The sequence below is a fragment of the Apteryx mantelli genome, chromosome 4, assembly GCF_036417845.1.
Source record: "Apteryx mantelli isolate bAptMan1 chromosome 4, bAptMan1.hap1, whole genome shotgun sequence".
Lineage (NCBI taxonomy): Eukaryota > Metazoa > Chordata > Aves > Apterygiformes > Apterygidae > Apteryx > Apteryx mantelli.
The window spans coordinates 76,337,392-76,353,398 of record NC_089981.1 but is presented as its reverse complement, the minus strand read 5'-3'; the positions used below and the strand labels follow the sequence as shown (position 1 = coordinate 76,353,398).

At 40.8% G+C, this 16,007-nt stretch overlaps 1 protein-coding gene across 6 annotated transcripts in view; it reads right to left on the bottom strand.

Moving 5' to 3' along the window:
- Positions 1-16,007, bottom strand: part of EML1 (EMAP like 1) — a 128,652-nt gene that overhangs the window by 76,940 nt on the left and 35,705 nt on the right. For 2 of the 6 annotated variants that reach the window (XM_067294957.1, XM_067294958.1), the window contains exons 1-2: positions 6,157-6,237; positions 795-1,047 (exon numbers count right to left, since the gene is read on the bottom strand). The exons of 1 other annotated variant lie outside the window; for it this stretch is intronic. Coding sequence is in view for 2 of the 5 variants with exons in the window: in XM_067294955.1 (XP_067151056.1) it covers positions 6,157-6,223 (67 nt within the window). In the remaining 3 variants the exon portion in view is untranslated. Of the gene's footprint in view, positions 1-794; positions 1,048-6,156; positions 6,334-16,007 lie in introns of those variants that run through there. 3 more of the 6 variants (XM_067294959.1, XM_067294955.1, XM_067294961.1) reach the window with 3 other exon arrangements.

The following is a 16,007-nucleotide window of genomic DNA, read 5'->3' as shown; positions in this document are numbered from 1 at the left end:
AATCTCCAGTAAAAGAATCTGAATTTTGGTATTCTTAATTAGAATGTAAAAAAAACATTTTATGAGCTCTATAAAGTACTATTAAATTTTTTAAAAACTCCTCGAAGATCAGATACAGCATGTTTTTCTGCTGAGAGCTCAATGCTTTAATTTACAGTTCTGAATGTTGTTTTATTCATGATAAAATACTTGATACTTGTAGTTGCCCACCATACTACTAACACTGACACAGATTCTCTACTGAGGCTTGACTAACACTGAAGAATTCTCATGTCTGGTTTCTATTTTCTTTGTATCTGTTTTTAAAAGTTTAGTTAAAAAAAAAAGAAGCCAAACAACAAAATCCCAACAACTACAATTAACACTATCCATGACTAAATGAGCTATAATAATTCATGATTTGGAAATAGCTAACATATAGTGTCTCATTAAAAATAATAGTTTGAGCTTTAATGAGTCTAACAATATATATTGTGAAAGTGTCCATTATAGCAAGTTATTTTTATTTCATAGTGTACTGATTTATTCTGCAGTCAATTACTACACAAACAAAAAAATTGTGTTTCTGTATGGCACTCCTCCCCTTTCTTCCATGATAGAAGAAAACTGTACAAGTTCTGGAAACTCACAGATACTATTTTTATTTATAAACCATTTTTCTTGTAACAAAAGGAATCATGAAGTAAACTTGGGAACTCAAGAAACAATCTTTTACATGGAGTAGAAGCAAGTATTATTATTTGATCAAAAGTCATCTTATATTCTATGTAGCTTCAAAATTGTAAGAAACATACTTTTTATGTAGAGCCCAATCCAGCTTTACATTTAGGGGTGCAATTGTAAAAGCCAGAAGAAATCCTGATGAAAGAAAAAATGGTCTCCAACTGTCTCTGGCTAATAAAATCTTCTACTGCTCTACCAAACAGACAGAAACTTCATGCAGGTTTCTCCACATGAGCTCAAAACATGCTGCTTCCCTGGAGAGAATAGGCCTAGAGATGAATCATGAGAAAGTCTGGTATGTCTGTCTTACTCAGTTGTTATATGCTGTTGAGAAAAAACAAGAAACATGAATAATGCTATTGAAATGTTTGCAACATCTTTTTTTTTTCCACACAGAGTATTAATCTGTCCAATGAGAACCAAACTAAATCCAATTTCATTTTGCATTATGCCTAGGAAGTGGTCACAGGAAGACAAATTACACTCTCTTCTAACTGTTGACAGAGTTGAACTAGTGACCCGAAAATGAAAAGGCTCAATGTACCATTGTTAGCTCCGTAATCCATACTATATTATGCAATTTTGGTCCAGCTGTAGAAAGAGAGTAACTGGATGAATTTTCAGAAGTTAGGGAGAGGAGGTGTGAGACTCAAATGCGAAAGAAGAGAAAGCTGCCAGAATAATACTGTCCATCAAGGTTTCCTGTTCCTGAAGTTTCTTCCCTACCAATAAGGCATCACTCCACTTGTAGATGAATCAGAGAGAAAATGTACATATATTCAATTTATTTTCAGTAATGGTGGATACTTACAGAAGCAGGGGCATTTGAACTGGAAATCAACTGACCAAAACTAATATGTGACCCGGTTCATACAATTTACTTTGCATGACTTTACAAAGAAATGGTCATTGACAGTCATCAAAACTATTACCTGGCAAAAAAAATCTTAATTTAGTGCTTTGGGGGGAGGGAGGGAAAAAGAACTGCTACTTTTTCAAAGTTTTTTTTGATTCTGCCTTTTTTTCTTTAAATAAGTGTTAAAATAATTAATACACATCACTGCAAAACTATCAGGAACTCTAAGTTTTTCTACTAGCAATTATACTTCAGGTAACCAATTAAGCAGAACTGTAATTAAAATTATGGAATTCTTTACAAAAGAAATCAGTTTCATTGAGAAAAAAAATGTTGATTTTACACCTTTTCACTGTTTCACCCAGATATTCTAAATCTGAAGTTTCCATCAGCCAAGGCACCCATGGTTGCAGAAATGACCATTTGACAGTTACAATTTTCTTACCAGCCAAGAGAAGAATATTGAAAAGGTGTCACAAGTTGTGAAAGAATCAAGGACAAATTCTCACTTCCTTCTCTAAGTCCACACAGACATTTTTTAGAAGCATAGATTTCATCCTGTGTATCCTACATACCTAATAACCATGCCCACAGCCATCAGCATAGCGCAGACCATGTTTATTACAGTTACAACTGCAAATGGATAGGGAATTGTGGTCAAAGGATCCACAGACCTCAGCCCACATGCTACATGCCTCCCTGACCTGCCTATAATCACTGCTGATCACTCCTGCAGCTCAATAAGTCAGCTGCAGGCAAGGTGAGCACTGTATATAATCCCAGTATGTGCCTTGTTCTATAGTTTCATGTCCAGCATGGTGTTCTCTATCAATTCTTAAGCAGACACTAAAAACCTGGATACCATATTACTTTATTAGTATTCTACTACTTCTACTTTCAACTTAGAGAACAGATTACTAAAACAGTGATCAATTGTAGATAAATGTAATGGCTTTCTTTCAGAATTATATAAAAGTTACATTAATATCAGGGATACCAGGTATCCATAATGAGGCATGATTAATATTATCCAAGCTCTACTTTTCAACATGCAAACTAAAACCAGCAATGTTCTTTATTATCTAGAAAGTAATTTGAGAATCATCCAAAGACATGCAGTAATAGTTATTTTAATGTCTTAAAAAAAAAAAAAAAAAAAAAGGCCAAGCATAGAAACAAAAGGCTATAGGCACACCAACTAGCAAAATACTTTGGGCATCTGAAGAGACTGTTCTCAGAAAATCTAAAGGGAGATTTCAGATTACTGCAATAACCTCCTCTACAGTAGGTACATACTCTTTCCTCTGAGTTTACAAGCAAGGAAACTAAGGTAATGAGAGTGAAATAACTTGCCTAAATTCACTATGCAAGTTTGTATTTCTTGCTTTGATGTTATCTCTGACTGACACTTGCATTCATTAACACAGTGCTTCTCAAACGCCAACCCTCTCCCAATGTTCTGTGAAATACAGTTGTATTTTACAGAAAGAAAGTAGGTGTCTTTGAACTAGCTGTGCTAAATATCTGTCCCAGATTTTTAGACATGCAACTCAAAATTAACATGTTTTCTTCACCTTTTTCTTTTCTCCCTTCTTTCACCATTTAACATGTTTTTATGCATTATAAGCCACAAAAGCCTTTACTGGAAGATTGTGCAAACTATACCTGTGTATGAATGAGTAAAGAAAAAAAAAAAAAAAAGACGACTCAAATTCCCTTCCTGAATCCAGGGTCCTTTCTAGAGAGAGGGGGAGGGCTAGGGTAAATTTGCCCCCACACTCCTGCCCAAACCCCCCTCTTCCTTCCCCCCTGCTGACAGGCTCCTCTCGGACCCCTCCAGCATCCTCTGCGCTCACGCAGCTGCCAGCTGCCCTGCGTAAGGAGAAGGGACCGGGAAACAGGAGAAGCTGCAGCAGTCCTTGTGCCCAGTCAACAGCTTGCTTGCTGCCCTGAACCTGTGCAGCTTCACGTGTGCAGCCTATAGGTCATCTGCTGTAATTCTTACAGGAGGGCAGGCTTTGTGTCCTGATCATTTCAAACATACATACAGGCATCCTCTTTACTGTTTCTTCAGCCCTAGACAGTTAGGAAATTCCATTATGTCTTCACCTGCAATATTAAAACTAACCCTTTCTCCTGTCTTCAGGACAGGAAACCTCTCTGCATGCCATGATGACCACTTCAAGTGCTTACCAGCCATCTCTATATTTCAGTTTACCCAAACCAAGCTATATAAAAATAAGTATACTGGAGTCACATTTCTCTCCAAATCACAATCACTTGCTCTCTCTATGCCTACCCTACTCATAACTTCATCCCATCTTTCATACTACCCATTATACTGGCAAGAGCTTTCCACCTCCCTGCAAAGCAATTTTCTTTTCCTTTTTCAACCTCAAAACCCTCACTGTCATCCTCCATCTGTACTTTTTTCCTCATGGGTCATGTGTGTCTGTGTGAGATATCTGATCACCTCTAGGCAGTATTCAAAGGCCCAATTCTCCTGTTCTTGTTCATCTCATATAATATAGTCTCACTGAAAGCTAACTCTTAAAAGGAAAGGCTTCTGAATCAAACAACTTTCTTTCATAAACACAGAATAATACAAGTCTGCAACATTCTCTTGAGCTTACTATCTACCATTATATGACTTAATTAGTCAAGTGATCTCTTCGGTATTACATTTTAGAACATAATACTTAGGGATTAACTAAGATTTTAAAACCTATGTAAAAATGCAGTATGTATTTATGCTGTACATCAGGCATAATACTGTGTTCAGAGTTATAAAATCAACATAAGTGACAATTCTCAGATCTAAGATACTGTGTTATTCAAACTACTCAGAAAGAGTGTTGTTACTCCCACTGTTCCCACATGTATACTACTATCATGAATACTGCAAAAGCAAAACCTAGAGATTTTGGTAGGAAGACAGCTTGCTTAGAAACTGATTAGAGTATAAACTTTGAAAGAAATTGCTACATGTTTCCTTTTTAAAAATACTTACAATAAAATATTTGTTAAGTTTAGGCAAAACAGGCATCTGGCATTAGCGTACAACCCCCATGCATAGCCACAGTTTTCTATTTCAAAGAGCTCTGAGGATACTGCATCACAACACAATGCACAGCTCATACTCAGTATTCCTCATGTTCTGAAAAAAATCACTCCCACAATCTCAAGGTCCAGATGTATTAGAATATTCTGCTAACCATAACCCACACCACAAAGAAAATCATGTAAAATTTATCATCTTCATTTTTTTCCAAGAAAAAGGGCAGCTATGTTGATGCAGTTGCTGTCATAAAGCAATTTAATATTAACCCGACTCCAGCTGTTCAGATAGCAGTGGAAAGCCAGACCACTACTAAAATCTGGAGGAATGAGAGATCCTCAAATGAATTTTTATGAAACATGAGATTACAAATGCTCACAATTTTGCTGCTAAAAGCAAAATCTCAAAATATCTTATTTTGATTCTAAAGTTTGTATTGAAGAACTCTGTATTTTTAGTATACCAGATGTCTTCCCCCCCAAATATCAGCAAACAACAGCTAGCTAAGTAGTTCTAAATCTTCTGCAAGCCAAGCTTGCAAATATTTCTTCTGATGATACTGACAATTCCTCACTTCCTTCTTCCTCCTTTTCCATAATGCCATTGCCAGTCAGTCTGCCTTTTACAGTGCCATCCAGCCAACACCACAATCTGAATAAACCCTACTAAAAAAAAAAAGGCAGTAACTATAGTCCAACTATTCTAATTCCAAAGAGGGCCTTTAACCTAAAACCATCCTTCGCTCCGTTGGAAACCCTCCCCGGGAGGAAAGGCACCGAGGCCGCAGTGCGGTGCCCTCGCGGGGGAAGGACACCTGCTCCAGCGGCATCCCCAAGGCCTGGCGCGCGGGGCAGGACACACGTGCCACTCGGGCCCGCGTGCCACGGCCGTCTCCTCTGCTGCGTGCCGAAACCCTCCACCGGACCCTATAGATGTGCGTTACGTAGGGAGAGAGAGAGAGAGAGAGAGAGAGAGATGTCACCCACGCAGCAGGGACACGCAGCTCACCGCCGGGTGAGCGCTTCTTGTGGTACCAGATCCCCATTTGAGGCAGAGACATATATACGTATATGGAGGTATATATATATACGCACACACATATATGTAAACACATACACATAAATATGCATATATAAAATACGCATATACGTATTATATATACACATATACATACATACATACACACACACACACACACGTGTGTGTGTGTATACATATATATATATATATATATACACACACGTTCCAGCGAACCAGACGCACGAGAAGTTCCTAGCGAGCGCTGCCAGTCCCCAGCGGCTGGCGGGGCTCCGGCGCCACAGCGGGGGAGGAGGCGGGCGAAGCTTCCTGCCCTCCCGGCCCCCCGCGCCGGCCGGGCGCGGCCGCCGGGCGCCGCCGCAGGCCCCGGCCGCCCGCCGCGGGCTCCGGGCTGCGCCGCCTGCCGCCGGGCAGCCGCGGCGGCGCCGCTCCGCGCCGCTCCGCACCGCTCCGCCCGCGGGGCGGCGGCGCCCGGCCTTACCGTTGCAGAAGTGGAGCAGCGAGGAGGTGTCGTAGAGGCTGCTGTAGCTGGAGAAGCCGTCCTCCATGCTGCCGCGGCGCTCCCGGCCTGCCCCGGCGGCGGCGGCGGCGGCGGCTGCCTGGCTCCCGCTCTGCCACACACTGAGGCGCGGCGGCGGCGGGGGCCGGCGGCCTGCTGCCTGCCTCACTCAGTTGCCATGGCGACCCGCTCGCTCCGCCGCGCCGCCGCGCAGGCGAGGGGCGGGGCCTCGGCCCGGGGGCGGAGTCGGGGGCGGGGCCAGGGCGCGGCGGAGCGGAGCGCGGCGGGCGGCGGGCGGCGGGGGTGGCTCGTCCCCGCGCAGCCTCCGCCCGCGGGTGGGTCCCGGTCCCGGCCGCGGCCCCGCGGCGCCTCCTCCCTGCAAAAATAACCCCTGAAGCGGTTCTGAACATTAAAGCAGATAAGGGATCTCCCCTTTCCCGTTTCTGGTGCGAAGAGTCACCGAGCGGAATATCTCGGAGCCCGAGGCAGAAGTTTTTCAGCATTTCTGGGGCGACCTGTCAACCCCACCGCCAGCCTCAGCATCCCTCCTTGCTGCACGAGCACTGCGCTTACTGCTCTGCTATCTACACCTCCTCCGGCTTCCACCGAAGCAGCTGACTGCGTGCAATTGCACCTCATGTCCTCTGCTGGTTTCGGTGGCAATCCAGCTGGGTACAGCGTATAGTTGTCAGGGTAATACTGTAATTGATATTCTCTTACAGTAATTAAAAAGCAATGATATGTCCTTTAATTTGTTGTGACAATTTTATATAGTTTTAATTATTTAGTTCGCAGACTGCTACCATCTGTACACTTTTCTAATATATGATAGTACAATAATTTGAACTGTTTTAAATATTTTTCTTTTTCTACGTACAGATACAGCATCCATTCATGGCGATATCAGGGTACTGGTACAAAACTAGTGCTTAGCAGTATTGTGAAATTATGCTATACCTTATTGGCTTCAATTTCTGTGTTAGAGATGCTGCAGTATGCAATGATTGAAACCCATTTTTATTTCAAGCTCCTCTAGAGGCACAAGAAAAATAATATATTGCACGTCTGTAGCACCCTTCATGCTGAAATATCACAAAGCATTTAACCAAGTGTGTCTTCTGGTCTCAGTCCTTCAAGGAGCTTTGTGCAGGGCGGTTCCATCATGTGGTTCCACTTAAGGCATGAGTTCTGCACTTGTGAGTCTTTTCACTGACCCCTAAAACACTGGGATGCTAACACAAGGAATACACTATAAAATTAGGCTGAGATATCAGTTCCATTTTAAAGCAGAGTGAAAGTGCTCCCTCCTGAATTGCCAGTGCCAGTATTGGTAGAGCTGAAGAGATCTCCAACGCGCGTGCTTACCCAGCCTGATGGTGCTTACCTTGTAGCTGTCTAAAACAACCGCATGCTGTAGCTGCAGGCTAGAGAAGAAACCAAATTTGTAGTAGCTTAATTATAAAACAAAAAAAAAAAGCATGGAAGGGGAAATGACTTTAAAAAATACTAAAGACAATCGGCTTTCTTAAGGTTTTAAATGAGCCTTGATTCCTTCTGCTCTTTAAAATTCACACAAATCCCTTAGGTTTTCTCATGACCTTTTCATGCATAATCCATCAAACTCTTCCAAAATATGGTATTGTTTTAAAAAAATGTAAACACACACACACACACACACACATACACACACGGGATTTTGGGCAGATATGTTACAATTCTAGAAAAGTGCCGCTTAGTTTTAATACAAATTAAGAATATCCTTCATTTTAAAACATTATTGCCATGGTTAGGTTATTCTTTCTGAGCCTGAGAAGTGTTTTAACATCATTGGTGTGGTCTTCATAAGATGTCCATGTTAGCTTACTCTGTACATCCTTGTCCAAATTTTGGTAAATAATTCTATGAAACCTTGCTGTGGTGTATGATTTTAATGCCAAAACAGTTTCCATATATGTCTGTAGTGATTCCAGTACTATATGGATTAAATGAAAAAGGATATCCAAAAGTTTTATTTCTGCAGTAAAAAACGTGTTGTCAATGAGATAATCTACAACAAGTCCTAGTGCTACGAAGGTAAGAGAGGTAAGGACCCAATGACTTTTACAATGCCTAGAAAAGCAGAAGAAATGACAACAAGGAGCAATACAGCTCCATTACAGATAGGGAAAATTAAAAGCCACTTAGAAAATCAAATATAAACCTGACATGAGCACAGCATTTTAAAGGAAGGTAAAATATCTAAAATCTTAAAATTGATTACCCAGTGAAATTTGTTGTGGAGGTGTTACCTCAGTGAAGCCTATCAGCTCACCATGCTGTGAAAATCAGCCGAGTGGTGTGACATAAAATGATATCAGTTCAAGTCTCTAGTTGCTGTTATGATGCCATTATAGTCTGAGGGCAAGGGTTAGAAAAGGGAAACAGTATCATGATTTAATTGCAATGATTTCTAGACCTGTTACAATCTTATTACACTAAACCGCACTACAAACCACAAAATGAAAAAGAAATTATATCTAGCTGTGGGAACAATGGAACAATAGATCTGAAAGATTCACTAATGTGTCTGTGGGAATTCTGGTGGTACAGCTAAACAAAGAAAGCATTTCTTTTTATGGTCCATTTTTTGGTAAACTATAGCTTTAATCATTTGTACAGATCCAAGCCAATGCATTGGAAAATGTGACATTATATAAAGGAGAATGTATCATCCTGATGAATATACTGGGACTGATGTATTTGGAAGGGATTTATTGTACATTTGTGCATGATTATTGTTGAGAGCGTTAAAACTGTAGGACATCACATTTTTGGAAGCTGTATTTTGTAACTAATGGTTTAAGTTTCATTTGTATTGAGTAGCGTAATACAAATAACTGTTAGGTAAGTGAGAACAAAAGAGCTCTTACACATCGCTAGCAAAATTTTCAGGATGTAATACTCCAGTTTTAGGATGAAGAAAATTTGCTTTCACTCCCCATTTATATGCTGTAGTCAAAGAATTTTGATGTTTGATATATTCCTGTTCCTTTTTTATTTCTATTTCTTTTGCATTACTAATAAATACCAAAACTATGCTGTAGTGGTTTCACATCAGAAGTATTGTAATTCATAACTCTCAACTGTATAGAACTGTATATTATTATAATATGATGTTATAACTGAAGCATACTCTCGGATGAAGATCAAGTTGTCCCAGTCACAATGTCAACATGAAACAAAAACAATGCGAGTTATAGCATCCTTTTAGAACCTGCTAAAACAGTGGAAACTAATTATACATTTTATTCCCATGTAGTTAGCAATCATGCTGGGAGAAAAAGCCCAACGCAAGCACCTTCCAGCTGGTAGGTAGAGAAGGGCTTCTGACGAGTGGCTCTTCTGGGTCATGCCTTTGGCTCCATCATTGACCAGCATCCGGCTATTTTCACCGTTTGGTGATTGCCACGACAGTCTACCTTTGATATTTGTGCACTAAGTGGCTTCTTGGTCTGGGCAGGATGCCATTGCCACAGGGAGCTCCTTTGCGGAAGAAGATAGGCCCTTGCTGAGAGAACAACGTTGGCATTTGGTTTGCAGTGGCAAAGCCACTATGCAGCAATACCAATGGAATTAGGATTTGCTGGACCCTTTTGCGGAGCTGGGAAGAAGTGAATGCTCAATCCGCCTCAGAGGCTGAAGGGTTTTTCTTTCAGCTTGGCGTACTGCATGTTCACTGAACAAATCGGCAAAGCTGGGACTGCGGCTGCTCACACTGAACCTATTTTGTAAGTAGAGCAAACTTCACCGTGCAAAGTATCTAGCACCATCTGCAAATGCTGGTTTCACTCAAATTTATCAAGGGATATAATTATAGCATCTATTTTACTGCAACTAACTTTTGAAGAGTCCCTCAAGCTTTTTAGAAATCATTTGATAGACCACGTTTGCTGCAACGTGATTAAAGGGAGCTGAATTTGGCTCTGTAATGTTTCAGCTTCAATTTAAGACTTAAGTGGCCATTTGAGTGTTTATAATCTTACTTAATGTAGCAGTCAATCTCTGCTTTAACTTGGAAGGTTTTAAATTGCACGTTCATTCAAGTTTTGTTTTTCCTCTGTGAGTCATAGGCCTCATCCAATAAAAAGCTTAAGTTCTGCAATATTTGCCCTTCAGGTGCCTGAGCCCAGACTAAGATCCAAAACATAAGGTCCCAAACGTGTCCTTCTCCCCAAGTAATTATGGAAACGGGGAAGGACAAGGCAAGGGTCCCCGCTGCTCAGGGGAAGCCCGGGTGAGCTGGCCAGCAGGTGATGCTGGCCCGAGGCAGGGCGGCAGCCAGGGCAGTTCATCCAGACTGGATGGAACAGGCAAGTTCTAAGCACTTTCAGGATGAGATAGGCATTTAGCCGTGGGGGGATCTGGGCCTATGCCTTGGATTTAGCTGCCTAGCATCTGCTTAAATCCTAGTTTAGAGAACTGTGGCTTTTTTTTCCCTCCTCCTTTGGATTTTCCCCTTTTTCTCTTGAGTAAGCAGCAGAAAGTACAGAGGGTTTTGTTTGTTTAAGAGAATTTCATGGGGTGAATAAATTGCCCTCATTCTTCAAAAGTGGTTTTTGCTCACCAGCAGACTACCTCTAGGTATTAAAATGGGGCTCTCTGTCAAGGTGCTACATAGGCTCCCATAAGGATTTCCTTTCCTATTATTCCATAGGAAAGGAAAAAGAGCCTTGCCTCCTCATCTCCTTTATGAAAACACTTCAGCTGCTGGAATAATAGTTCCTTCTAAATAGCAGGACTCCACCGTTTCAATCACAGCAGGAGTCTTCATGAATGTCACTACAAAGCACACTTCATACATCTGGGAAAGAGGGGATATAAGGGGAGAACCACCATTACACAAGCACAGTCTGAGCACATTAAAAATACAATATAACAAATGTGTGATGAAACCATCAAAGGTAGGCATGTTTTACAATCCAAATGAAAATATGTTACATTATGTCTGTATACATCATGTTGTTTCAAATGACATATTGGAATTGTGTGATTTTCTCTGTAATTATTAAGAGTATTCTTAATCATACCACCCAGAAAAAAAATATTGCTTTGCAAATTGTTTAATTTGTAAACACAGAAAGAATGCTTTGAAGATGAAAAGAATAATGCTGTGCACATCTATGACTCCTTCCATTCAAAGATGGGAGAGTGCTCAGCAAACAGTGGTGCTTTCTAACTTGCATCACCTTTTTAAACTAAATAGTGTCTTTATTTTACATATGTGGAAAATGAGATGAAAAGCATGACACAGCCAGAAGAAGTGAAAGAAGAGTGTGGAAGTTGGTGACAATCAAAACAGAGTAGCTGCCAGCTGAGCGTGCTAACCATGAGACTGTCCTGCCCACAGACACTGAAGGTATTACTTACAGTTTATTATGAAATGCTTTCAAGCATAGTATTTGCAGTAGAATTACCTTTATTTTTGTAAGGTATTGTAGCAAGTTAGGTTCAATGCATTTCAAGATATGTAACAGCCAACTGCAGACTTGTTATGTCCACTGATATAACATGATGTCACTAAGCTGATGAGAAGCAATATCCACTAAAAATACATGGAAAAGCAACTCCTTTTTTACCTTCCATGCAATCTGTGTTGATGGGAACAGCAACGTTCCTGAGACCTTAATACTCTTAGAGATTGGTGTGAAGAGGTGCAGGGACGGGTGGCCTCCCATGAAGACATGTTCTGTCCGCTCAACAGAATTACTCCTTAAGCGTTTTCCAGCTCAGCAGTACAACCCTATTTCTGGTGGCTTCAGCCCTAAGTAGAGGCTGAAACCTTCCGGTAGCAGAGCTCCTTCAGATCTCTGTGCTCAGGGACCAGAATCCCACCTCGTGTGAGAATTGCTTCCCTATTTTTTGGTAAAATTGCTTTGGCACAGGCTGGGTCCTCACTGGTTCACCCGCCAGGGTGCAGGAGCCATAGGGGTAGTCAGGCTGGTTCTGACTTATAGGCATTGCCCATGGGGAATTCCCAGCCCTGCATCCCAGAAAAAGGAGCTTTTCTGCACCTGCTTCAACCTTGGGGAGCCCCAGTTCAGCAGGTATAGAAAAGGGAGGGGTTTGTGTGGCTCATTCCCCATGAACATGCCTCCTGCACAAGACTGAGATCACTTTGAAGAATTTTTTAATTTATTTTTCTGTTATGGTTATAAAGAGTTTATTATCACAATAAATATTTCAGAGGCCTATTTTATTCATATATTTAAGTCATATTTTGTCACTGTTTCATGTCTGGTATATGCAAAGCTATAACGATATAAATCAGTGCCTTCTGAAAGATATTATGGAAGAACAAGACTACTACAAATTATGGCATCGATATATTATTTTTAAATGGTAGATATTTAAATAACAGCATAGTAAATTGATCAGTTAAAGTGTACACAAAAATTGCTTTTTTTACATAGGTGGTACTGGAGGTATCATTCTGTTCCATTTTTAGAACAAGAATTTTAATTTGACTGCAGCAGTTTACAAGAAGGTGTAAAACCTAGAAGTAGAAACCATATAAGTATAAACTTATAAGACCTGATATTCATAATTTCCCACCTCCCTGTGTCACTGTTTCACTCTTTTCAAGATCCAGCACCATTAAGACCTTCTCAAGGGAATTGATACCTACTAGGAAAATCAATTGTCAACCATGTAAATAATAAAGTACACATAAAAATGTATGTATAAGACGAAGCACCACATCGGTTCAATATATTAACTTTACAGGAGGCGAGCCAATCTCATTTATGTCCCTTTCTGTATTTCCATTAAGCACTAAAATTGGTAATTTATGTTACTGGAAATTTGCCCAGATATGACATTGTGGAGTTCCTTTGGACCTGGGAAAATTAGCTATGGCAAATGTCAAAAGAAGTAACTGGAAAAAAATACTGAATTTGATTTTATGATTTTATATGTTATGCTTACCTTTCAGTAGAGGTTTATTGGGAAAGCTAATTTGTGCTACCAAACAAATCATCAGCAAGTATCTATGGAGAATTTACCTGTGATCTTAACTCTGGCCATCTCGATGCCCAATTACCACCTCCACTAACCTAGCTTAATGCTTTGCTTATCCATCTCCAGTATCTTTTGCAATGGCAAAAAGAGGTAGGGGGAGAAAGAAGACCAAATTCCATTTGTGCCACATGGGCTATTTCTGCGCAGGACCATAGAAACGCCGCTGGTTCAAACGCATTGGATTTCCATGAGCTTTTCGCAAGCTGGTGGAGGAGAGAGGGCAGTATGAAGGATGGCCTACAACGAAAAAGCAGGGAATTCAGCCCACTCCTCTCACAAATTCCTTTGATCTCTGCCAGAGCCCAAGACCACCTACATGGAAACCTTACATCTTTCCAGGGCTTTTGCTGCCTCAGCCCATTTCTGCTTTCCCAGTTCAAGAGCCCTAGAAACAACCTGGGGATGGACAAAAGCAGTTAAATCATCAGCTAATCTAAACTTGGCTGGCTTGAGAAAAATGCAATAGGGAACAGTCCTTTCCTACAGATTTCAGCATCACTTTACACTGATTTCCAGCATCAGCTGTAGCTTATGTTTTTGTGGGTAACTATAGTTTTGCTTTGAATTGAACTATTTTATTTGCTTTGGAGCAGAACTTGGCTCAGAAGAATTTTTTTTTATCTTGGTCTCAGCAATCACACCAAGGCCTGCAATGTGATCAAAGCAATTTCATGTTATGCATGTTTTTTTAAGCAGTTTATTTCTGCAGATTCACAGCCAGGGTATCCAGAAACTTAGAGAAATTCCTCTTTTCACCTCCTTTTGACATGTAAAACTTAATAAATAAAATGCAACTAAATAAGTGCCTAACCAAAGAAGCTGCCACTGAATCACCCAGAGACTGAGCAGACATAGGCGTTCAAATTGCAGGATCGGGCCCATCCAGTACTAAAATATTTGGCTTTTGGGAGAGAATGCGGCTGCTCTTAAAACACCTCTGCCAGCCGGTGCGAGGTGTAGGATTACTAATCTGCCTCAGGGGAAGCCATGCGTGGCATTCCTCTCTTTGGTGGTGGCATTCAAGAGAGCCACGGACAGAGGGAAAAGGGATAGGGGCGATAATGACAGTCTCTGAATGCAGCCCTGAGAAGTCGTCCAGGCTCTGATGCCTGGCTGCCAGCCACTGAAGCATAAAGAACAATCGTTCATTTGTTTCATACACCAAGTCATTTACCAATTTTGAAAATGAGTCCTGCTGCAGCATTTTAATTCTTAAGGATTTCACCACCTGATATTTCTCTCTCAGACTTTCAAAGAAGAAGCAGGAGAAAAACAGAGCTATGGATGAGGGAATGGAGAGAAACTAAAAGGATCTTGTCATTAGTGCAGTCATAATTCAGGAAGAAAAAGGGCTAGAAGAAAAGTAATTTTCCACTTTTTGATGCCTGATAACCTTCCTTGCTCCACCCTTTTCCAGCAGAATAAATACTGGAATAAAGAAGAGAATGAATCTCAAAAGAAAAATATGTATTGTGTGCCATAAATTACACAAGCAGATGCAGGCATGAACGAAAGAATTAAGAACATAAAACCCCTGCCGTGTCCCCTGGCCGATGGAGGGCTGCAGGTTGCCAAGGGACACTGCGTGACCATCGCGCCTTCCAAGTCAGCATCCCGCTGCAGGAGTCAGGCACAGCCGTGTCGCCCTGCTGCTCGCAGCCTTTTCCTTAGGGTTCTCGCTCTTAAACAGCTCTTTTAGGTATCTGTAACTGCTTAATAAATGACCTGGACATAACCAAGTTGTGGTACATTGTGGTATATCTTTTAGTTGTCTGAGAAATCTTGCTTCTTTTCCTAAAACCATCTCTTCAGGCAAATAGTCTCACAAAAAGTAGAATGGGCCCCCCAGGCTATAAGGGATGGGTAGAACAGGCCTGGGCTAAGTCTTCATCTGCTGTAACCTTGCAGAGCACTATCAGCCTCAGGTGAACTCTTGACTTAATTATTTATTTGCTAGAAAAAATGTTATACAGGTTTATTGTACAATACTCAGAAGTAACTACAAATAACCTAGCTAACTGCTTAACGCTCACCAGAGACATCCTTCATTCTGATCAAGGTCCGGATCTAAACATTTCATTTTTTTTGCAAAGTTAAAGCTCTGGAACCTGATTTTTCAATTTTACACAACTATATAATAACAATATTTACACAACCTCATTCCTTCATGATGTCACTTATTTCAAGAGATCGGCAGCTATCTTCTTATTCAGCAGTCATTTCAGCAGGAAAAAAAACTTAGCAACATTGATGCAATTTAGCTTCATGTGACCAATTAAAAAAAATGTTTCAAAGAATTGGATGGCATTCATTTCCTATCAGTAAGAAGCTCTAGTTATAGAACTCCGTATAAGATCATATAAAGGGATGTTTTACCATCCTCATTGTTTTAAATGTCATTTGGTGACCCTCTAAGAATAAGGAGTAAATAATATTTTATCCTGGAAAAGAATACATGAGACTCATGATTTTCAATTGTCATATGTGTGAACTTGCAGAAAATGAGACAATTAGGGACTAGAAGCAGAGCAAAATATCTGTTTGCATTCAGTTGTGCTGAGCAGCTCAGGACTGCTGAAGGATGCCTGAAAAAATGCCCTTTTCTCTCTTGCTGGCAGCCTCCATGGGCTGTGTACTGCTTTGACTTGCATCGTGTTCATGCAACACAGATAGGGGAGAGCCTTGATATGATTTAGCATTTTTCCATTTGTCTGATGAAGAAAGTTCTGTCATTCATTCATGATGATTTCCTTCTGTATGAAATTAGGAAATATGGC